This window comes from Condylura cristata, unplaced genomic scaffold (assembly GCF_000260355.1).
Source record: "Condylura cristata isolate star-nosed mole 26May11 unplaced genomic scaffold, ConCri1.0 scaffold00013, whole genome shotgun sequence".
NCBI lineage: Eukaryota > Metazoa > Chordata > Mammalia > Eulipotyphla > Talpidae > Condylura > Condylura cristata.
Window position 1 is genome coordinate 9,923,561 of NW_004567114.1, and position 22,771 is coordinate 9,946,331.

Consider the following 22,771-nt stretch of genomic DNA (forward strand, 5'->3'; position numbering starts at 1 on the left):
ACGGAATCAGGTTTAAGAAATTTGCATGATAAAGTTTGGCCTCTAAAGATTCTGCTCATTTTGGTTTGGAGCAGAGTTCAAGGAAACTCAGGAATCCAGAAAACAAATATTGGATTTTGGATCAGGTTTACCACTGCTGCCTGAGTTCTTCTGTTTCTCGGGGAAGGTAATTACAGAATTCCATTTGAAGCTTAAATGTCATTCTTTTGTGAGTAAGTAGGAAAAGCAAGTGGATTACTTTTCTGTTTTTGTAAGGTGGCACCAGTGTCATATGGCTTAAGAACTTACTCTCTGATTTTTAGAGCAGTTTTGAGGTTGGCTCAGTCCGCTTTCAATGCCTGAAATCTGACACATCAAAAAAGCATTTTTAGAAGTGAATACACATGTTCGTCAGAGTTGACACTGGAAAATAATAAAAGAATCTGAGGCTTGAGGCGCTAAGATATGAAAATGACAGTATTATTGTACTAGTATCACCTGGTAATAACATTTATTTCATCTGTCAAACTTATTATTAAGAGTAAGGCTGAAGCTTATACTGTGGACTTCCTGTCATCAGAGTACAAGAATATAGTAGTTAAGGCTGGCAGTCACTGTGACAATAATTGTACGTTACTTGGTGCCAATGCTCAATGTTTCGGTATTAATCACTTTCGTATTTTGATTTTCTTTGCAGAGTATTGGGAAAGGGTCGTTGTGGTGCATTGACCCCGAGTATAGACAAAATCTTATTCAGGCTTTGAAAAAGACACCTTACCACCCTTACTCACACGTGTTCAACACACCACCCGCCTCTCCTCAGGCATATCAAAGGTAAGTGCTCCAGACTTTTTTTGTCTGCTGAAGTTGCATTATTTTGGCAGAGACAGGGCTGAAACTGACTTAATTGGCTGCGGTTTCTAAAAATAACTGCAGGTAAATGAGAAAGACATGAAGAATCACTGCAGGCCTATTGTGGGGAGTCTGTGTACCTTACCTCTTTGGCTGCGCTTCTGAGGAATGCGTTTCCCGAAGGCTTCGTGGTGGCTGAAATAATGTCCACCCGGGTAGGAACATGTACAGAGCAAAGTTGACAGCTTGCCCATCTCAGCCCATCACGGTGTGGTGTGTTGCGGGGAGAGGGCAGGACTGCACCCCGCCAGCAGTGCCTTCGCGCCCCCTCTGACCGTGCCCACGGGTTCTCACTGAAGAGCCAGCCGGTTGTTGTCGGTCTCCGTCTCCATGTAGACGGTGCTCCCGAGAGATCATTTTGTTGTGGTTACGTGGTGTTTGCCACTTCCAGCAGAGGACAGGGGAGACTTCGTTCCCCATCACGTGCCTTTTTTTTTTTTAAAGATTAATTTATGTATGCTTTCAGAACTGGGGCACAGGGGTGGGGGGTGGGTGGGGGGTGGTGAGAGGGCTCACCAGAGACAGAGCGGGGAGCAGAATAGGCCGCTGTACTGAAATACACTGCTGAGGGGAACAGCAGGGAGACGGGAGAGGTCTGCTGCGCCCTGTGGGTCAGCTCCCTGGCCGGGGATGGAACTCGTGCAGCAGTGGCTGCAGTAGCTTCACAGTGCTGCGCTTTCACCTGTCATGCCACCAGGGGGGCCCCGTGCCTGTTTGTTTTGAACATTTTTACACAGATGTAAGTGAACAGGACCATAGGTAGCTAATCTCATTTGTAAAGAAGTGTTTTATGTTAGATTCCAGAAAATCATCAATATAACATACAATCAAATTGTAAAATTGCTGTTTATGTCATAGTGTGCAGGTTTGAGGTGTTTGCGCCAATCCTACACACACACACACACACACACACACACACACACACATTTTTGATGTGTGCACGTTTCAGTTGTAACTGTCCAGGCCAGAGGGCTCACCCTCCGACTGCAAGCGTTCATTGATGGCAGTGGTTTATCGTCACTGCTTTGCAGATTCTTGCCCTGGTCTGATGTTTGTTCTGCAGAAGAGGCACAAAGTGATGTGCCTTAAACAGCATTAATGAAGTTCTTGTGCATCTCAGCCGCGAAGCATTCCATCGTAGCCCCTGGACAATCAGTCTTCAGCAAGAGACAGGGAGGAACAGCTGGGCTCTCTGAGAAGACTGCTGTATGTCTGCCTTTGCTAGGCGATTAGCGTGATGGTAGCCATAGCAACTGGAGCGTCTCCATAGTAACGCGTAGCCCAGACAGGTGCAGTTGCAGCACAAGGCTGTTTGTTGCCTGGCAAAAGGACAGGCCATTAGTACTTAGATATACGCTGTTGCCTTAGAAACAAATAGCCCTACATAGCAACTACAGTTGGTTTGAAAGATTTGGGGGGTGGGGGAAAGGTTGTAGCAGCTTTTGTCTGTGTTCATAAAAATCAGTGGAAGCATACTTTATTGGAAATGACAACTTGAGGTCATGTAGCTGTAGGAGATAAAATGGATTTTCCAGAGCAGCCCAGCCCACATTGTAGAAATGTCCAGAAGGACAGAGCCATATGCTTGGTTTTCTCCTTGTGGCTGTAACTACTGAAATGGAGGAGAAGTGGGATTGGAGTGGAGAATTCCCGGTAACGTGAAGTTGGGGGGTGGTGGAGGTGAAATGACACCAATTGTTCCACTAGCTCCAGTTCTCCGGTGCCTTTGTCACCTTCCTCCTCCATCCTCAATCCCCACCGCACACCCTTCGTGTTTTCCTCCCCAGTTTATGTCTCGGAAGTATTTCCTATCCTTTGATTTCTGGAAGTTAAGAATGTACATGTGTTATTCACTGGGTCACATCATTGGTTCAGTTAGACTAGTAGTTTGTTGCCAAATGTGACCCCAAGGGAAACATAGTAATTATTTAATAATTTGAAGGATTATAGCAGAGCCCTGGGGATTGCAAGAGGCGCATAAGGAGGCAGAGGCTCTCTGCGCTGGCCTTAGCTTAATGACTTCATTTGATTTTTTAATATAGGCATAAAAATGCAGCCGAACCGAGCTTTTTATAAGGACGATAATTTCCAAAGGAATATGTTAGAATACTCTAGCTCCTTCTCTCCCAGATGACTTAAAAGGAGGGGAAAAATACATTTCCAAATCTACCTGTGCAGGGCTTGGGTGACCTCCGTAAAGGTCACTGGGTGTGGAAAGAGGCAGACTCTAACCTGCCTCCTCACCGTCTTAACTGTAAGAGCAAGTCCCTTTCCCTTTCTGGGGGACTGTCGCCCTTCGTGGAAAGCTTGCCCTTGGCCCTGGTGGCCTCGGCGTATGGAATGGGACAGAGCTCTGCAGCTGGACAGTGTGCACGCCTTATAGCAAGGTGGGCATCGGTTCCCTTCTCAGCCGTCAGCACTTGTTGACATGACTCAGAGAAGACCGGACAGCGGGCAAAGTGAGTCTGGGATCCCCCTTCAAGAGCTGGACGGGATCTGGCTGGGTTGCCGAGATACAGGGAGTCAGCCGCCAGCTCCTTCCACAGCTCCTGGGAAGGGCTTGGCTTTCAGGGAGGTGGTACTTAGCATCCTGAGGTGGCGACGCGACGTGATGGTGGTTAGCGCTGGCACTTGCAGGTGTGCATGGCAGGTAGCACTCGGATCCAGTGGCAGGTGACTGAGCAGGGCCGGAGAACCCAGCGTCTGAGAATACTGCCTGAGACAGCACTCCCACCGGACATAACGCCAGGGCTGCAATTGGTGTGCCCTGTGGTGCTTGCTAGGATGCACCTCTCTGCCTGCCTCTTGTGTCCCCACATTTGGGGAGTTTTTCATTGAAATGTAGTTTGGTGGCTTCCGCCCTTGATGAATTTACTAGGGCGGCTGTCACAAAGCAGCAGCGAGGTGACTTATGGAACTTATTTACAGTTCTGGAGCTTAGAAGTTCGAGACCAAGGCCTCCACAGGTTTGCTGCCGTGTGAGAACTGTGAGGGAGATGCTGCCCAGTCCCCCGCCCCGGGGGCTCGCTGGCCATCTCTGGTATTCTGTGGCATATAGAAGCGTCATGCCAGGGTCAGCCTCCATCTCTACGTGGTTGTGGCCCTCCGGGTCCAGACTTCCCGCTTTTATTAGGACATCAGTCAGATTGGGTTCGGGGCCACCTGACTCCAGTATGGCCTCAACTCAGTTACATCTTCAGTTGGCCATTCACCAGTAATATCGGCGCATACCCTGTAGATATGGGTGGGGGGCAGCTCCCAACCCAAGTTAGCCCTTTTCCTGAGGAAGACATTTTTTGCTGGATTAAAAATATGGGAAAACAGAAATACAGGCATCAACCTTGAAATTGCAACCCCAGAATTGACCAAAGCCGTGATAAGGTGAACACCAAAATACCCTCGCATTGACTTTTGACTCTAAAGAGAAAATAAATCTCCAAGTCGACACTGGTAGAAATAAATGATTGAATAACAAAACAGAAGCGGCAAACATCCAGTGGAGAAGAATTCCAAGTCTTTTCTGTAGATCACGCCTCCAGCCGGGCATTGCTAGCATTTCCCTTGGCGTGCCTGAGTGAGACGCATAAGGACTTACTTCCAAAGAGGAGAAGTTGGAAAGCGCTTCCCCAAGCAGGTGATCAGGTCACATCATCGTGGTGTGAAGTTGACAGCATGTACCTTGGATCGGATGTCATGAAATGGACACTGCACCCCTGTGGTCTTCCTCCCCCATGGTCCATGACTGGCCCAGTCATGGGGAAAACATCAGGCAGCGGCTTGGTCCCAAGGAGGACATTCTCCAAAGCCCTGATCAGCACTCCTGAAAGTCGCCAAGGTCAAGGGAATACAGGAGAGGCTGAGGGCCTGTCCCAGCAGAGGAAACAGGGGAGACGTGCCGGCCGCTCGGGCGATGTGATACACTGGGGCGTCCCGGGACAGAGGAAGGACGTGAGGGGTGAGCTAGTGAAATGTGAAGCAGGGTGCAGGACAGCTGATAGCAGCGTATCTGTGTTGATGTCTTGGTTGTGACGAAACTCCGTAGTAAGGTCAGATGTTGACATTGGGGAAGCCGAGGGAAGGGGAGCGGGGAAGTCTGGTACTGACTTTGTAACTTTTCTGTAAAAGGAAAAGCAGCTCCCAACACACAAGATCCGTTGAGCTGATTGATGATAAATAAATAGCCCAGTCACTTTCGGGGCAAGAGAAGTGGGGTGGCCGCGTTGCTTCTTAACCAGACATTGGAGGAGCCGGTTGCCGGGAGGACTCGCCTCTTCCTCGTTCTCTGTAGGATCTGTGCAGTCATGTGAGGGGCCACTCTCTGATTCCGATATCACAGATCTTGGAACTTCCTTCAGTGAAATGTCTCTCAGCTGGACTGACCAAGCCGAGTGGGATTCCTTTAGGAGGTTAAACCTTTGCCTTGCCACCTGCAGACTGGAAAGAGTCGGGAGGGCAGGTCATGTGTTTAGGTTTCTTGCCCAAACTCCGTAGGAAAGGTCCTGTCACCTCTCTTTTTTTTTTTTAAGATTTATTTATTTATACAGAACTGGGGTACAGGCCAGAGATGCGGAGGGTGAGAGGATTCACTAGGGACAGAGTAGGGAGCAGAACAGGCAGATCGACGAAGTCCACTGCTGAGGGGAGCAGCGGGCGGGTCAGGAGAGGTTTGCCACGCCATGTGGATCTCCTCCAGGGCAGGCGGGGATCGAACTCATGTGGAAGTGGCTTAAGCTTCTTAGTGCTGTGCTTTAACCCGCTGTACCACCAGGGAGGGCCCCCTGTCACCTGTCTTAATGGTGGTGTGGCTAAGTCCCGCCTCCCTTCCCTTCTGCATGGATGTCCTCATTAAGTTCTGTAATGCTTTTAATATGGATATTGCCAGGATGCCTTCCGATTTTATACTATGTTCCAGTCTACACTCCGAGCAACTTTTAAAGGTGTTTCTATTGTCTACACTTTCTCCAAGTGATGGTTAATATAAGGCAGTTTCCTAGCGGGCAGCCTTGTGATTTTGTTACTCGAGAGTGGGGGCATTTAAATGATCTTCAGCTTCGAACCCCTGTTAATAGCTAATGCTCTGAAATGCCTTCAGTGTGGCCACAGATTGTTTTCAAATTTCCACACATGGATATTTTGGTATAGGTTGGTCTGTTTACACAGAAAACATTTTTGGAATCTTTCACCCTAGGTGGGAACAGGTTTTACCATGAATCCAAGTTTGTCTTAGAAAGAGGAAGGGAAACTTAATAAAATGTACCTAATTTGAGAGCCAGAGGCAGTGTTGTTTTGTACTTCCTTGGTAAAAAAAAAAAGAAAGCAGAGCTGCTTACAGGCTTCTGGCTTCTGGGAGGGATGGGCCACTGCTGGACGCCGTGGGTGGCCTGAACCCCGAGCCAGTGCTTTGTCCCCAATACATCTTCCATGTGTTGTTAAAATGTCTCACCCTGAAACGATGAGAGCATATTTTATATTCTTTGTGTACACACATTTTATGAATGTACATGAAGTTAGAAAAAGATCCCCAAGACTTGTATTTGATGATCTAGGGCTAAAGATAGATTTTGGGGGATGATTTCAAGTAAAATTTGCAGAGTCAAAGCATTTCAAGAAAGTTTCTATTGTGCTTACTTTTTTCTTTTTTCTTTTTTTTTTTTTAATAAAGAAAATCCTGGGCACTTAAACTTACATTTAGCTCTTTAAGTTTCTCTTTGCTTCTCGGGAGCAATTTAATGAGCCGCAAAAAAATATGTTAATAGTATCTCCAAAGATTTTGGCCTTTCAAATATTGAGAGTCTTAATGAAAATGGCTGAATTTAGTGCTGACTCAGCAAGTGGCTCTCCTCACCCACCGCCCGCGCCCTATTCCTATACTTTGAGCTTATTCTTACTAATTTTTCTAAATGCCTACATAGCAGAGTGATACCACTAAGGATGTAGGATTGGCACAGGATGGCCAGTGTATATTGGAATTTAGGAAATCATCAGTGACTCCGCACCAGGTAAGGAAGCTTTGGCTGAAGGCTTGGACTGACTCTGTGGATGTGGAGCTGTGTCTAGCAGCAAAGTAGTGAGCTGTTTGGGAAGCTCATCCGTTTAGACAATTAGAAGATTAGAAAGTCCTCAGTATGTTAAGCTTATTAACATAACCATGTTAATTCCCCTACTGAAATGCTGAATTTGCACACAACAAGGAACAGCTTATTCATTGCTTGGATAGCATCCAGTAATTTTTTAACTTATAAGACATCTTTCATTCTGGTTATTCCAAGAGCTGTGCATTTAATCGTTGGCAGAAGAGCTACAAAGCCACAATGAAATCCGTTTTAACTTGCATGGAAGGAGTTTAATTGGTAGATGGTTGTGTCATTGCAAGTTTTAATTCAGTCAAGTATAAAAAAGAATGTGAGGCTTTAGATAAGTTGCATCATTATTACGCTTCTTACATTTACTTGTAAGCAACATATTTGATGGAAACCGCAAATTGTTTTTTAAATGCTTCTCATATTCTATACACTTATTTATGTAAGTGTAATTGCAAAGGGTGAGGTATTTTGTGTTTTGAAGTGGTATGCTTAAACACAACTTTCTGCTTAGAGCAAGTTTTTAAGACAATAAATTTTTAAAAATCACTAGGAAGCTCAGCTTATAGAAACTGAGATGGGATTGAATGAAAAAGCTTTTTAATAAAACAAGCTTTTTAATAAAGCTTTTGATAAAAATACTTCCAAATATAAACTTTATTTTGTTAAAAAATCTGAAGGAACATCATAGAAAAAGCTTGAAACCGTCGGGTTTCACTCATCTTTAAAAATTTTAAAAAGTTCATTTGTAGTGTGAATTTTAAGCCCATTAGTTAGCTATAATTTTATTTGCATTTCAAATCACAGTAACTATTGACCTCCATTATATTTTCCAAGTTGGTCTCAGAATATTTTTATCTCAGCATTTTGCTTTCAGTATGCTGCCCATTGTACATTTTACTTTTTCAATTCTACATTACTTTATTTAAATGGAAAACAGCCCCTGTTATCTTTAAACACTTATGCACTAGGTATACCAGGTGAGCATTGCACCCAGCATCCAATTTTCTTTTCATCCTCATTTTGAAAGATGGGCTGATGGCTGATGTCACCGAGATACCGAGTTGAAATGGCCGAAAGAACCACCACACTCTTGGGGTACCCTTACACTTTGGTTTGTATTCTAATAGCAGCAGTATTAGGTTCTCGCTACCAGTACAGTTCTGTTGCTCTAACTCTGGAGATCGTGGATAACCAAAGGGCTCTGTGTCCCTAATTCCCTCTTAAAGAAAGTAGAAGCCTGCACTGCCCCCCAGGAGTCAGGGGTCTTCGCTGATCTGCTGCATGATTGTTACTGCACTTCCTGATCAGAGCATCTCAGGTGCTGCTAGTGGGGGAAATGTCTTCCAAGTGGGTGACCTATGTTCTGCCTGTTAACCTCTTACCTTCCCGGGGCTGGGGGAATTTGATCCATCTGTTAAAAATATGAAAGAACTATCAAAAATGCATGAAATCAATGTGATGTACAGTGTGCAGCATAGGCAGCATTTTCTTTGTTTCACAGCAGAGTAAAATTGGATTTTTTTTCATCACAATAAGAAAAAGTCATCACTTCTGCCAAGTCTGAGCCGCCTCATTCTCCAACATGTGCTCACACTACTTCTGAAATTTACAGATTAAAAAAGGAGAGGGATTAAGAAGTTGAGGTGTAATATAATGAGATAGGACAGTGGAACTCATTCATAAAAGATTTGAAGAAGAGAGAACGGGGATGATTTCATTTTCTGCACGTTTGTCATCGATGAATTATGTTGATCAGAGGGTGGTGTGGGCAATCTTAGCTCATGTTAATAAAAGATGAGTATTGAATAAGTGATTTAATGGTTGCTCAGTTGTTCCTCTTGTTAGTGTGCATCTGACCTGGTTGGACGTTTCTGTCCAGGTGATGGGGCATTTGCAGTCAAGTGAAAGTAGTCAGGCTGGCTAGAGTGTCCACGTGTTACTGCTGAAGAACTGAGAACGTGCGACTTGGAGAAGGACATCTGTGGAGGCCAGCCTGCCAGCATGGCCACTTCAGCTTGGTGGGGGGGGGAGGGGAATTTGGATTCAATGGGTAGAAGTTACAGAAAGATCTCCAGCAGGAAGGCACTGGACACTGCCAAGCAGGTAACAGGAGCTGGGTAGGTGTTTGGGGGGGAGGGGTGAGCTCCTGCTCGGGAGTCTGCCCAAGATTAGACACTCGACTGTCATGATTCTTCGAAGAGATTTAATTATTGCTTGAAGAGTTGTTCCTTCTAGCTCTTGAGGTGGCCTGTCTGAGCCCCATTGTAGAAGGCTGGCCTGCCCCTCGGGTCCCTAGTATTTGTGCTGCAGTGTAGTTTGGAAACAAAACAGGAGGGAAACCGGCATAGCTGTGTTCCTTGGAAATGAGAGGTCAGATTCTTGTCGTGAAATTGTGAAGTCCAGATTTCGAGACCACGATGGGACTAATTTAGTTACTTTTCATTCTTCATCATACTGGTTTTTGATTCATGCCCTATAATTACCTCCCTAGATTTAGTGACATTTCTTTGCATTTCTTTCCATGTGAATAAAATGATCACAGCAGTGTTTTGCCAAGCAGAAGATCATTTCCAAAAGCTGTCCATCAAGTCACCCAGACCTTCCCCCTATTGTTTATCCACTGATTTAATGAGAGCTACACCCACTCTTTTGTACAAATCTCCACGGAGAGCCACGCTGGGGTCCTTGTCCCTTCTGGTCACACGCCTTTGGCCAGATTGTCTGATCACGTTCCTCACCTTTGTCTTTCTTGCTTGATGTCCACGTGCCACTGTTGGTCAAAGCCCCTCAGGGACCCTGCTGGCTTCTGGGGAAGGTGCAGGAAGAGTGTGAGATGTGCCTGCAACTCCGCTTTCATTGCTAACTCTTGTTCATTTTTAAGTCATGTGGAGAAAACCCCTGAACACCGTTTAGACACACTCCCTAAAACCTTCTCTGTTTAGAGTGAGTGGCTTTATCCCGAGAGCCACGCTCGCCGTGTTTGTCTGCTTCCCCAGGGAAAGTTTCAGTCTGTGCACCACAGCCTTGTTCTGCTGTACCTCCCTTAGTCCCCAGCAGCCTCAAGACACACCTCATCTCATTTGGCAAGAAGGAAAGTGAACAGGAATGACATTTTCCCAGAAAAAGCCAAACAATTTCTGCAGCTTTCGGACCCCTTCCCTTGCCCCCCCCCCCATCCGTCTCCACCTCTTCCTCTCCTGCCCTCTCTCTGCTCCTCTCTTCTTCAGTTGTGGTCTCCTGAATAAAAGACATATTTTAAACTATAAGAGCAGAGTATTACGAGATCTTTGGCCTAAAAATGAATACTCCCCCCCCTCTTTTTTTTTCTGCTTATAGAGAAATAGATACATAGAGAAATTTTCCTACTTTACAAATTCGCGGCAGGGGGCAGCGTGCTCTGACCCACGCCCTGCCGGCCTGGAGTGCAGCAGGCCCTAGTGCATGCTGCAGGTGGGCAGATGGACATAACTGCAGAGAAAGGGGCCAGCCTGGGAAGACAGAAAGAACACAAAGAAAAGAGAGACGTGAAGCTCCCCAGCTCTCCAAGCACGGGGGTGGCACCTGGGCGCCGCTGCCATCCTGCGCCTCAGAGCCTCCGTCTCTGCAGCCAGGAGGCCTGTCCCAGGCCTGTTTCACGCGAGCTTTGGTGCCATCAGTCGGGCAGGCCCTTCTGCCTCCCTGGGTCTCAGCCCCTCACCTGTGAGCATGCAGAGTAGGTAGGAATGGGGAACCCCAGACTTGCCTGTAGGGCCTGGGGTCGAGGGGGCAAACCCTCTAGCTCCCTCCCAGAGCCCACAGGCTGCCCACCCTCAAACCAGGCCAAGGGCAAACCCCAGTAAATCTCCGCGAGGGCTGCCCGTCAGAGCCACTCCAGGCCTCTCCCCAATTGTGTGATTTTGGACAAGTTTGAGCGTCCATTTTGCCGCCTGTATCTTGGCCTAAGAATACCCATCTCCACCGAGTGCTTTAGGCTTTAAATTAAGTGAAAGGATGTATCAGATGTGCTGTCTGGCGCACAGCAAAGCAGTGCATTTTCATTTCCCCTTACCCCGCCAGGCTGGCTTTCGAGAGTGGTGTAGTTTTGTTTTTTGCTCACGCTGCTTACCAATTTGGGCCCTGTATGGGTGGTTTTGCCTTGTAAGGTAGCTTTCTATACTTAACATCCTTGTAGTTTCCACTAGACTTAAGCACTGAAAACCAGGATTTTTTTTTTTTTTTTTTTAATTCACTCCCTGTGCTCTAAACACAACCCTGCAGACAGGCATTATTCAAAAACTACTTATTTGTCAATGATTTCTCTTGGAAAGCATAACGCAGAACAGGGCCAGTGCGCTAGTCACAGGGATTCCAGGAGTTAACTGGCTGCCCTGCTCCCCTTTACAGTCCCTGGACAGGGGGCTCTGGGCAGGGGGGAGGAGGTGGGAGAGCGGATTGTGATGCAGCCCAGCTCTGTGTCCTTTCCTCTCAAGGGAACTCCATGTCTTTGCAGGTTGGCTTCTCAGACCTTCCTCTCTCCTTCCCCATCCTTCTGCTCAGGCCCTGCTGGTCCTTGGCTGTTACCAAGCCATACTGTTTGCACCAGGTCACTTTCAAAGCCTAAGAGCCCCACCAGGCTAGTCTGGGATGGAAAGGTTATAAATTCCAGGCACCAAATACTGTCAGAAGACTAAACACTTTGCAGCTGCCATAGAAAATGCAAATGAACTCAAGGTGTTGCCGGCAGGCCGGGAATGAATGGTTCCTGCTTTGTCTTCTTCATGGCTCCTTTGCACCGAAGCCTCTTCTGTACTCTAGCATGGAACAGAGCCTGGGGAAGGGGAGGCGCTGCTGCTTTCCCCTAATCAGAGTGGGAAAAGTTTGCAGGGCAGGCCAGCCGGGCCACTCAGTGGTGTCCATTCTCTGCCAGATACATAATCCGGCTTTAAATCTCTTGGCAGCCACTCGTTAGTCCTCCCCCACCCCACATTCTTTTCTTCTTTGATGAGAACAAAGCCTGTCCCCTCCCTGCTCCAGATCTTGCTCCTCTCTCTCAGGAAATCGCACTGTTGCACTTTCATCTCTTAAGAAGAAAGTCACCCAAATGTTATCCTTCCCTACCTGCTAAAAGATGAAGCTCTCCGTTCTTTGTACTTTCAAATCTGCGGAGCTCACAAATATGCAGCCCACAGGCTGGGCTCCCTGGAAGGTGTCCTGCTGGCACTGGAGGCCTGGCTGGCTAAAGACCCAGCCAGCCCTGGCCCCGCCCAGCTGCCCGCTGGTTTTTGAGAAAGGAAGGGTTGGACGCATGGTGACTCCTGTGGAATTTTATTCTTATGCGAGCCCTTTGATGTTCCCTCTCTCCAATACCACCCCTCTTACCCTTACCTTTAGATGTGGCATCTTCTGTCATTAAGGGTGTTGAAGTTGAAGTGAGAGGAAAACCAACCTGAATTCCTGTAAAACAAAACTCTTTGATGCAGGGTACAACAAAAATCGATTTCCCCCTGATTATGCCAGACTTCTAAGAAATGAGCTAGGCATTAAGCTCTTTAGCACTGTAGGATTGTGAAGAGTTTTACACTGAGTCCATCCCTCCTGCTTGGGAACCATTCTGGATTTGGAGTGGGCGGCGGGAAGCTAAGCATTTATGGAATATGCACTGAGTGCCAGGCTTGGTGTGGCAGACTACCTTTCTGCTGTCCATCTCGATTCTTAGAAGAATGGTGAGATCCACATTATCACTGCAGTTGAGAGAGAGCAGAGGCGGGGTGCTTCCGTCCCTGCAGACTCAGGTCCCACGGCTTGCACATGGCCTTATTGGGACCCCAGCCAATGTGGCCCCTGTTCTGACTCCAGAAACCAGGTCTTCCCACGGTAACATGGCAGCTCCTGGTCACCGTGTCCTCCCTATCTAACTGTTGAGAGGTGAGCCCGGGAGGGAAGAAGGGGCTACCGCCTTTGAAAGAGTTCCTTCGACCTGTGTCACCATGAGGTTGGGACAGGTGGAGGTGAGACGCATCAGGGCCTGCTACAGTGGGTCACATCACTGGAGATGCAGGTCTGACATACAGTGGAGGAGAGGGCGCAATTAGAGGGAGTGCATGGCCCTTGAGGGTTAGGGTGGGGTGGAGGGGGAACTGAGAAGATTTGCCTTGAGTACATGGAGCAAGGTAGATTGAGGGAAATAAAAGGGAAGTGACTAAGAAGCTTGGTGTATGTGCTGGGGAGATTTACTTCTGTTTTAGACAACAGTAAGAATTAAAACATTTTACAAACTTGTAATTTGAGTTTCGTGATTTTGGAGATTACTTATATTCATTGTTTAATAAGATGAAACAGATCTAGGAGTGATGCTTAATTTGCAAGTCAACTGAAGTTGATGCTTTTGCATTATTCTTGGAAAATCTGGTTGTAACAAGTCCCTGTCTCTGTGTTAAGGGGTCAACAGGTGGAGTGTCAGAACCACTAGAGCGGCTTTCATAAATTTTACAGGATGACCATGATGGAGGAGGTTGTATATGTTGGGGAAACTTAATAAATTATGCAGATGCCTGTGGTTTTTATACATGTACATAAGTATATACTTTTTTTTCATGTTGTATTTTAGTCACGGTCTTATTACTGGAGTGGGAATCTCTCAATAGCAGGCAATAGGAAAATCGTGTTGAGAATTACTATCCTGTGACATAGAATGTTGGATCAGAAAAGAACCTAAAATTACCTGGTGTAATGTTTTCTAAGTGACTACGACAGTGAACAGTAACCAGAGGTGACAGGACTTTACTTTTGAGGAAGGGTGAAGTTTCCTGTGGTTAATAAGGTCGAGAAATACACTTCCCTTTAACTTCTTTGTAGTAAGCTAATTTGGATATTCCTCACACTTTATTACATAGGCAATTTTGGGGGCCAGTGTTTTTCACAAATGCCCCAGACACCAACTTGGGGAAAAGCCACCTAAAACAAAGATGCTTCAAAGTGTGGTCTGCCACTCTAATGGGCTATGAAATCAATTTTGGGGTTGCGGCCACCTTGGGGGTTCTAGGGTGCCCCCCTCCCTGCCCTGTAATAGTTACACATGTGGGCTTATGTGAACTCAATCATAATGAAAAATCTGTTTCTTACTGAGGAGGGTGCCCAAGATTTTTGGAGAACTCTGGTCTAATCCCCCTCCCCACCCCCACACCGGAACTCCACCAAATCTACGGGCTTTCTCTTTCCAAAACAGCCCTGGGGGAAACAGACAGATGACCACCAGCAGATGACGGAGAAACAACACTATTTCATAAGTGTGATGGAATACCACTCCCTTCACAGAGAGACACAGCTGTCCCCTTCCCGCCTGTGCCTGTGCAGGTGCCTGTCTTGTTCTCCTTTTCCTAATAAACCTGCCCTTTTGAATGTAACAACAACAACAGAGTAAAAGAAACGGAACCCTCATCTATGCAGCAGCCTGGCTGAGCCTGGCAGACGTTGTGCTGAGTGAAATAAGCCGGTCACAATAAGCCGGCTCTCCCCCCTTCCACGCGCTTCCTCGAATAGAGCTAGTAGATGAGAGGCTACCTCAGCCTGGGGACAGAGGGGGACCAGGACTCAGCGTTTCTGTTTGGAACGATGAACGACACCTGGAAATCAAGCCTCAGGCGCTTCTCCAGTTCCATCCTCTGGAAATCAAGATGGCACTGGGCTGCTTCATTCACCCAGCGCTGCTCCTTCCCCGCTCTGTGCTTGGTGCCAGCTGTGGGAGGCGCTTAGGCCACTTGGCCGGGTTGCCTGTCACACTCTAGTTAGAGTGTGTGCAGTGCCAAGCTCACTGTAAATAGCAACGTGAGTGAAATGACTCTGCCTACAGTTTTTCTAATGATTTCCACTGTCTCCGTTCTCTGCTCTTGCTTCACATGTCTGAGTAGGAGAGTCAGTAGAACCAGAAATGCGGGTGGGGCCGTGGGATAGAGGAGATGAGATGTATTCCTTCTTGGTGCTGACTAAGGGTTTTCAAACGCCCAACGCTAGGCAGTTTCTGCCCATAACAGTTGCAGCAGATGGGAGTTACCCGCTGGCCCTGTTTCAGGACTGTGGAGGTTCCTTTGTGAGGCAGTCACCGCTCTGCCTCCGCTCCCCCAGCCGTGGCCACCCCTCTGGAATTTGTGCAGCCCTTAAGTAGGCATCAGCAGTGAAGGAACCTGGAAGAAAAGGCCTTTAGGCTCTCTAGACTAGTGCAGGCACTGAGCTGCGCTCACTAGGCGCCACAGAAGCGCTTCCAGAATAGTTTGTTTTTATGTCACACCGGTGTTTGCCATGAATACTGGGGAGGCAGGGTGGCTGGTAGAATTGGGTCCACACATTATGATAGTGACCTCAAAATGGGAGGCGTAACCGGCAAGTTTGGTCGGCACTGCTGACATTCAAGGCTAGAGAACTCTGTTGTGGGACTATCTTGTGCATTGTGGGATGTTTGGCCACAATTCTGAATTCATCCCACCTGCTTCCAAGAGATGTGACATCACAACTGTTTCCAGATGTTGCCACATTGTTATAGGGCAGGGAGAGGGGCACCCCTGAGCCCCCAAACCTGCCCTCTCTAAATAGGTTCTGCCATCCACAGTATCAAGACAAAACATATAAGACCTTTAATGGAAAGGAACTTTAATACAGTCAGTGTGCAGTACAGAAAAGATAAATAATTAGTTTCTAAATCAAACACCCAAAGTTACCCATCGCCTCCTGGGTAAAAGTCCATCCAAAAAGAATTGGTCCAAGCGAGGCCTGAAAGCCCACTATAGTCTAAAGCATCTTCTAGCTGGGACCCATAGAAAAGGGTCAGACATGGCCAGACCCCTCTGCGAGGAAAGGGGCAAAAACAAAAGATAAACACTGCCATAGTCAACTTCCCCACAGGTCTCTCACCCACATCTATTTCAACCAGTCCAGGGCCAAGAAACCACAGTCGCTTCTTCACATGTCTCTGCTCCATGTGGCTCCCTCAGGTCACTTTCTGGCTCCCTATCCTTCTTTCCTCTTCACTCTCCCCTCTAGATTCTTCTCCTCCCTGCTCAGCTCAACCCTCACTTTGGTGGGGCAGGGAACCTCCTCTTTTCCTGGGGACTACCCTGTTACAAGATGACCCTCTGAAACAAGGTGGCCCTGGCTGAGAAGCTCTGGCAAGCTCTGATACCTGCTGCTGTGTTCTGAGTTTTATGTATTGAGGACTTTGTCAGTTGTGATTATGGAAATGGCAGAAAAGGGTTTGGGGGGTTTTCTATGTGTGAATCTTTCTTCATTAGTTCAAACTTAAATCTTTAAAGTGTGTACAAAGTAGCATTGGCTGGGAGAAATGAACACCTCGAAGTTGTATCAGAATGACTCCATTATCCATACCCCAACTTGCTCTGTGGTGGGGGTTTAGTTTTGTGGTAGGCAGTATGATTTGGGATGGTGACTGTCTACAGGCGACTTGGGTTATGTTGAGAGTCTGGACCCCTCTCATTTCTTCTGCTTTGCTGCTTATCTCAGTTCCCTTGGTGGGGTCCTGTATAGTTATTGACTGACAGATGTGAGAAAGGTAAGACCATTGGCGTCCCCGGGTATCTACCCTCGCCTCCTGTGCTGGTCACATGCTGAATGATGTGAGCTGTTAAACTCCCCTCCTACCTTTCCCATTTAAGTGGAGGATGATAACCTGCTCTTCATTTTATGAAATGGTCATGATGTGTAGACAGTTCATCTGTTGAGCTCACCTCGGTGAGCTCGGTTGTTTGGGACCTTGGACTTCTTCGTGGCTTCATGACCTATTCTAGAAGCCCAGATGGAATTTCAAGCTCCATCCTCCAAAAAAACCCAAAACACCCATCTTCTTCCCCTGGGCTGGGTTGCTGGACTGTATCCTTATTCATCCAGCGCTTCTGGAGGTCTTATGTGCTGTGCTTTGTGCAAGTTGTGTGTTGTGCAAGTTGTGTGAGGCACTTAGGGTGACTAAGCCAGGTTATCAATCACACATTAGTTAAAAATAAAGACTTAGTAAATCAGATGTAATATGAGAATTTCTCTGTCACCTATGCCAAGAATCATGGTTTAACCTTCCTGCCTAATTTGAAGGGCTCTCAGGTACCAAAGAACTGGAACATGGTGATGACTGTCTTGGAAAACATCAGCGTATGATCTGGAAGAGCACTGTTTTAGGAGCCCCCAAACCTAGGATTTTTGTGTTGATATTGGCTCTGGTTAGCTGTGTGCCCTTTACCCATGTCACTTCATCTTTCTGGATCTCGCTTCCTAGGTTTGTACAATGATAATGTTGCCCGAGGTCATCTCTGATGCCAGAAGTCAGTGCTCACTACAATAATTATTAATTAGTATTATACATTAAATATACTATTATGTTTTAGAGCCAGACACCTCATAATTAGCCAGTCTCTGTGAGGAGGATTTATTGTAAGTTTTAAGATGGGTTCCCTTATTACTTGTGCCAGGTAAGAACTCAGAGGCTTGTAATACCTAAAGTGCTCAGCCGGTAGACCAGTAGGCTGAGAAGGTGGCACAGACCTCTTGCTCTGAAGCTCTGTAAGGAGGATGCTGCAGTCATGTGTCATCTTGCAGTGTTTCCATTGGTTGGTGATGGGCCACATATATACAATGGTGCCCCCAATAGGCTGTCTCATCCAATCTAGGGGTGCTGTTGACCCTACGCCTCGGTTTGTATCATTTAAGGTGTTCACACAACAACAAAATTGCCTAGTGGTGCATTTCATTCAAGATCTGTGGTTAAGGATGGATACATGCATTGTTTAGTGATACACAAGTGTTTCTCTAAGCAGAACCATCAACCTCAGATCGCATCTTTTCACAGGACTTTTGGGGCATAGGGATGCCATTGACCCCTATATTCTGTCCACTTACAGAATATCAACTCATAGTGAGGTGATCCATTTCTAATGTTCCCAAAGCTGTAGGTGAGTTTGTTGTCCAGTTTAAACCCAGCCTCCATGACTGTTACTAGTTCCTGTAAGCTCCATCCCCAGCACCCTAGGACTGGGGGCTCAGGGATGAGATCTGTCGTCTAGACCATGCCCTATGATAATGGGAGAAAAATATTCAGGGCATTTTTTTTCTCCTTCTTTAAGGCAGCTTATTAACATTTCAGTTGATCTTGCAGGTAAATCTAACCTTCTTCATGAATCCATCCTGTGATTTCTCACTGCACACCAGAATAAATTTCCCAATCTCCTAGGTGATATGTGGCAGATAGTGTGTAATATTGTGGTCTTGTGTGTACATAATCTAGTTCTTTTATAGGAGTGTGATCGTCTCCTAGCGCCCTGATGGTGGTTCATCAAATAGCAAGACCCCACGGCCTGGGTCAGGCTGTGTCTGTGTGGTGTATTTGTCAGTGGAATGAATGGATGGATTGCAGCATTAGGAACTGAGAGACTTTCAATAAATAGTTGTAGAACTGGACCAAATTGTAAAGTGGTTAAATATTTCACACTTCTCTAGTCTTCTGACTTTATGCCATTTACAATGGGCTCGAAAAAATAAGATGAAGCAATTGTAGGCACTAATGTGATTCCTGGTTATCTGAGGGGCCATAGAGCTTTTAGCTGTTTTACAGCTCTGATTTATTATTTTTTTTTAAAGCAATGTTTGCTATTTCTGGCCATTGTGTACACTAATATAAAAATTTAATTAGACTGTTTCTTTTCAATTAATTATTATAGCCCTGTTTGTTTGCTCTCTTGACAGAATCTGCATTATGGGAACGGGAGAGATATCGCAGCATTCATTCCTTTTGACTAAAATTCAGTGTGCCTGTGGGCATAAGCACTGCTCTTGGTGACTTCTCAGGCAAGGCAGGACTATGCATGGTGGCCTGTGAAATGGGCCAGTGTGAGAGAATCCTAGGAGAAAGGGTCCTTTTGAGCCAACGGGAGTTTTGATATGATCTTTGTCTTTTTCCAAACAGCACGTGGAGCAAAGATAAAATGTGTGCAACTCTTGAGGTTGAAAATATACTTGTGTCTTCTTGTTCTGTGCTCATTGTTTAATATCTCAAGTGTCTCGAGAGCTTTCACTTAAATTAGGTGTAGAACACGTGTATGTTTCTGGCTGAGAGGGGGATTTTCTGTGACCTGTGCCCGTGAAAGGGGAGGTTGGCTCCAGGAGAGCGGGGCTGATAGTTATGCTCTTTCTCTGCCTCTGCGACCCCACTGTGGGAGTTCAGTAAATATTTGCCAACTGAGAATGTATTTAGTGAGTAGCTTAAAAAACATTATCAGGGGCCCTCCCTGGTGGCGCAACAGGTTAATGCACTGTACTATGAAGCTCTCTGAAGCCACTGCAGCATGAGTTAGCTCCTGGCCAGGGAGGTGGCCCACATGGCGCGGCAGCCCTCTCTTGACCCACCCACTGCTCCCCTCAGCAGCGCACTTCAGTAGATCTGTCTGTTCTGTTCCCCACTCTGCCTCTGGTGAAACCTCTCACCCACCGCACCTCTGGCCTGTACCCCACTTCTTTAAGCGATAAATAAATCTTTATTTAAAAAAATCATCGGTTACAGTGTTTTATGGCTCAAAGGCTGTCGGTGACTGTGGCTCAGAGTTCCCACGAGTGATGTCTTGGGTAGCGCTGATTTCAGTGTTCATCTGTCCTTAGGAACTGCCACATGGTACTGCATGTGACAGGGCAGGGGTCTGGCCCTGCTCCCCGAGAGCCACTAGCCACACCCAGCACAGTTCGCATAGCCCCTCAGGACACAGTGTGAGCTGGGAGCCACACACACTGAGCTGTCACTAACCAGCTCTGTGGCGTTAGGGCAATAGCATACCCTCCCTTGTCCGTGACTTAAAAAGCTGGACCAGTAATATCCACCATCCAGAGTGGGTGATGGGTAAGGGATGAAATCATAGGTAATGTCTTCTATGCAGAGGTGTTAGTAGATGTGGCCATTTACAACTCCTTTACCATCTAGCAGGCATTCATTTTTTGTTGTTGTTGTTGTTGCTTGTTTATTTATGTATTTATTTTATAATATAACAGTTTATTTTTACATCATTTTGTACATTTTTTTCCATCTCAATTGTAATCCCCATGGGTTTCCCATCATCCCTGTGCCATCACCATAGTCCCGTGCACTTCCCTCCCCCACCCCGTGTTTTGATCCCATTCCCCACTCCACCCCCACAAAATGTCCCTGGTGCAGGCATTCATTTTAGGAATAGAAGGGTTCTCCCACCTCTGCTGTCCTGAGGGTGACCTCGCTCTTGTGTGAAGATGGAGAAAGGGCTGTAGCGGCCCTGCTGAGGTCTTTGATAAAGTCAGTCAAAGGCTAAAGTATGAGTCCAAGAAAGACTCTTCTGTGGTGGCGGCGAAGGCAGTGAAGTTGGAAGCGGTCGGAGTGCTGATGTGTATGTGTGTGCTGGCGTGAGCGCGGGAGTCAAAGCACTGGGAACAGTGGCACGTAGTCGACCTCTCTGTGGTCGATGTGGTGCATGCTCTGTATGTGTGATGTCCAGCGCCCCGCCTCTAGCCACAGGCAGCTCTTGAGCGCCTAAAGATGCAGTAGTTCCACCGGGGAGCTGAAGTTTCCTTTTCACTTTAATTTGATTGTAACCAATCGCATTGGCGAGCGGCCAGTAGGGAGGCGGTGTGGCTCTGGGGCCTGGCTGTGGTGTGAGGACGAGTGGTCTGCATTTCCCAGGAGCTTGTGAGAAATTCAGGACCTCAGATATCAGCCCAGATCAGATTCTGCTTTTTCCACCAGATCCCAAGGGGTTGGTGTGTGCATTTGTATGTAAGAAACCCTGACTGGCTGTTCGGCCTCCCCTGAGCCCGCCTTGCAGTGCAGGTGCTGGTGGGAGCGCTGTGGGGCCTCTGCCTTCTGCCCGTGGACTCTGCCTGCTCAGCCCCGATGTGGTTTTCAGGGGACCCAGGCATGTCGGTCTCTGGGCATCCATCCCCGTGGTTAAGAGATCAAAGAACAAGTTATGTAGCTTTTAGTTCAGGATTAAAAGCTATTTTGCTTTTGCCTCTGCATAACCCTCCTTAATCTCTGTATTCCCTTGTTCTCAACCAAAAAGCTAACTTTCATTTTATCTTTCCATTCATTGTACTATAGCTTCATTTTTCCTACTCCATTGCCTTAAACTGGCAAAGACGTGGGCGCACGAGCACACACGCACACTCACTCACACGCGCGCACACACACACACTCTTTGGTTGTTTCAAACCAAACCAGTACATTCAGGTTGTGGTTATCTTAATGCTTCCAGCACTCTGGCTAGCGATCAATATCAAAAGGATACGTAGTAGCATTTTCTCTGTAAGTGAAAGTAGAAGTGGTCCCTACCTTTCTAAAAGTATTAATAATTTCTGTTCTGTAGTGGTGCTAATTTAACCAACTGCAACAGCAACAGAAAAGTTTGCCGATTTCTTTATTGCTCATTGTCAAATCAGTCTGGCTGCCATGGGTGTTGAGTGGGTACTTTGATGTTATTAGCAGTCGGAAATTTGTAGGTTTTGTTGTGTCGATGGCGACTTTTTTCTGTCCCTTTTAAGCCTTGACTGGGCCATGTATATGCTGTCATGATGGTTCTGAACCAGATGTTTGTGTGATTCTATAGCAACATATTGGGTAGCATGTGGGGAAACTGAGGCATAAAGATAGGATGCTAAACAGGGCATCACGCCAGGGTTCTATAAAACAGACCCAAAGTCACGGCACCATAGAGCCGAATGTGACCGCTGAGTATACAAGGTCACTACCTCATGCCACTGCCTTTGCTTTCTGCCGGGACCAGCTTCCTCCTGTATCTGCCCCTGTGCTTCCTTCTTGATATCGCTGTAGATTTGCTTCTGAGTCAGCCTGCGGATCTCCGATCAGAGGCCACCTCCGCAGTGTCTTCCCTGGCTGTCCTATCAAGCCAGTGTGTATGTGCACACTGTCATTCTCTGCTTCCATTGTTCTTTATTTTGTTCCTTTGCTGTATTCCCTTCTGTATCTTGTATATCTGCTTGTGCATATGCCCCTGGAGAGCAGACATTTGTTTACTTCACTCCCGTATCCTCAAAAAAACACTAGAACGGTGAGTACCTGGCCTCTGAGTACTAGGTAGATCTACCTTTGAGGGAACCAAAGAATGACTGAATAAGTGAGTAAGTGACTCTTTGATGGCTGCTGTCAGCTTCCACTTGATCTCCTCGATCTGTGCTCCCCATAGTAGCCCAAGGGAACCCCCTTAAACTTCTTCTGCCTGCCCCTGGTGATTCCTTTCAGAGACTGTTTTCTGACTCCTCCCCTCTCAGGAGTTCTCCCCTTTTTGGTTGGGCAGCCATGCTGTCTCTGTCATTCTCTCTCCCACTGCAGCCCCGTCCAGACCAGGACACCGAACTCACTCAGCCTGGATGCGCAACCCCATGTTTCACTTCACAGTCATCTCTCCCTCAGTAGACTCTTAAGTTTTGTGAGGGACAGGATCACGTCTCTTTTGCTCCTCTTTACACCCCCACTTTAAGCTTAGCACACAAGAGGCACTTAATAACTGGGTATCTGTGGACAAATGAGGCCATTTAATCTGTGGGTAGATCCACACTGAACTTGTTGAGAACAAGTCTCCCTGCTCTAGAATTAAGTGTTTCTTTGGCACGATGGGGCCTTACAGGTTCAAGCTGTGAGATTTAAGGACAAAATGCTTCCTGCTAATTATTAACAGTTGCCCTGTAAGAACAGAGCCATTATGGGGCCCTGAACCCTGGCACACTGCCCCCCTTCTAGCCTATGAATAATGCCACAGAGCAGGGGGAAGTGAAGGCAGCCATGGCCTGGCATC

The 22,771-nt window shown here is 46.8% G+C and overlaps 1 protein-coding gene across 3 annotated transcripts in view; it reads left to right on the forward strand.

Moving 5' to 3' along the window:
• The window catches only part of FOXN3 (forkhead box N3), a 349,499-nt gene that overhangs the window by 192,861 nt on the left and 133,867 nt on the right, over nt 1–22,771 (forward strand). For all 3 annotated transcript variants that reach the window (XM_012724503.1, XM_012724504.1, XM_004681634.1), the window contains one exon: nt 677–813. In XM_012724503.1, the coding sequence (XP_012579957.1) occupies nt 677–813 (137 nt within the window). The remainder of the gene's footprint in view (nt 1–676; nt 814–22,771) is intronic.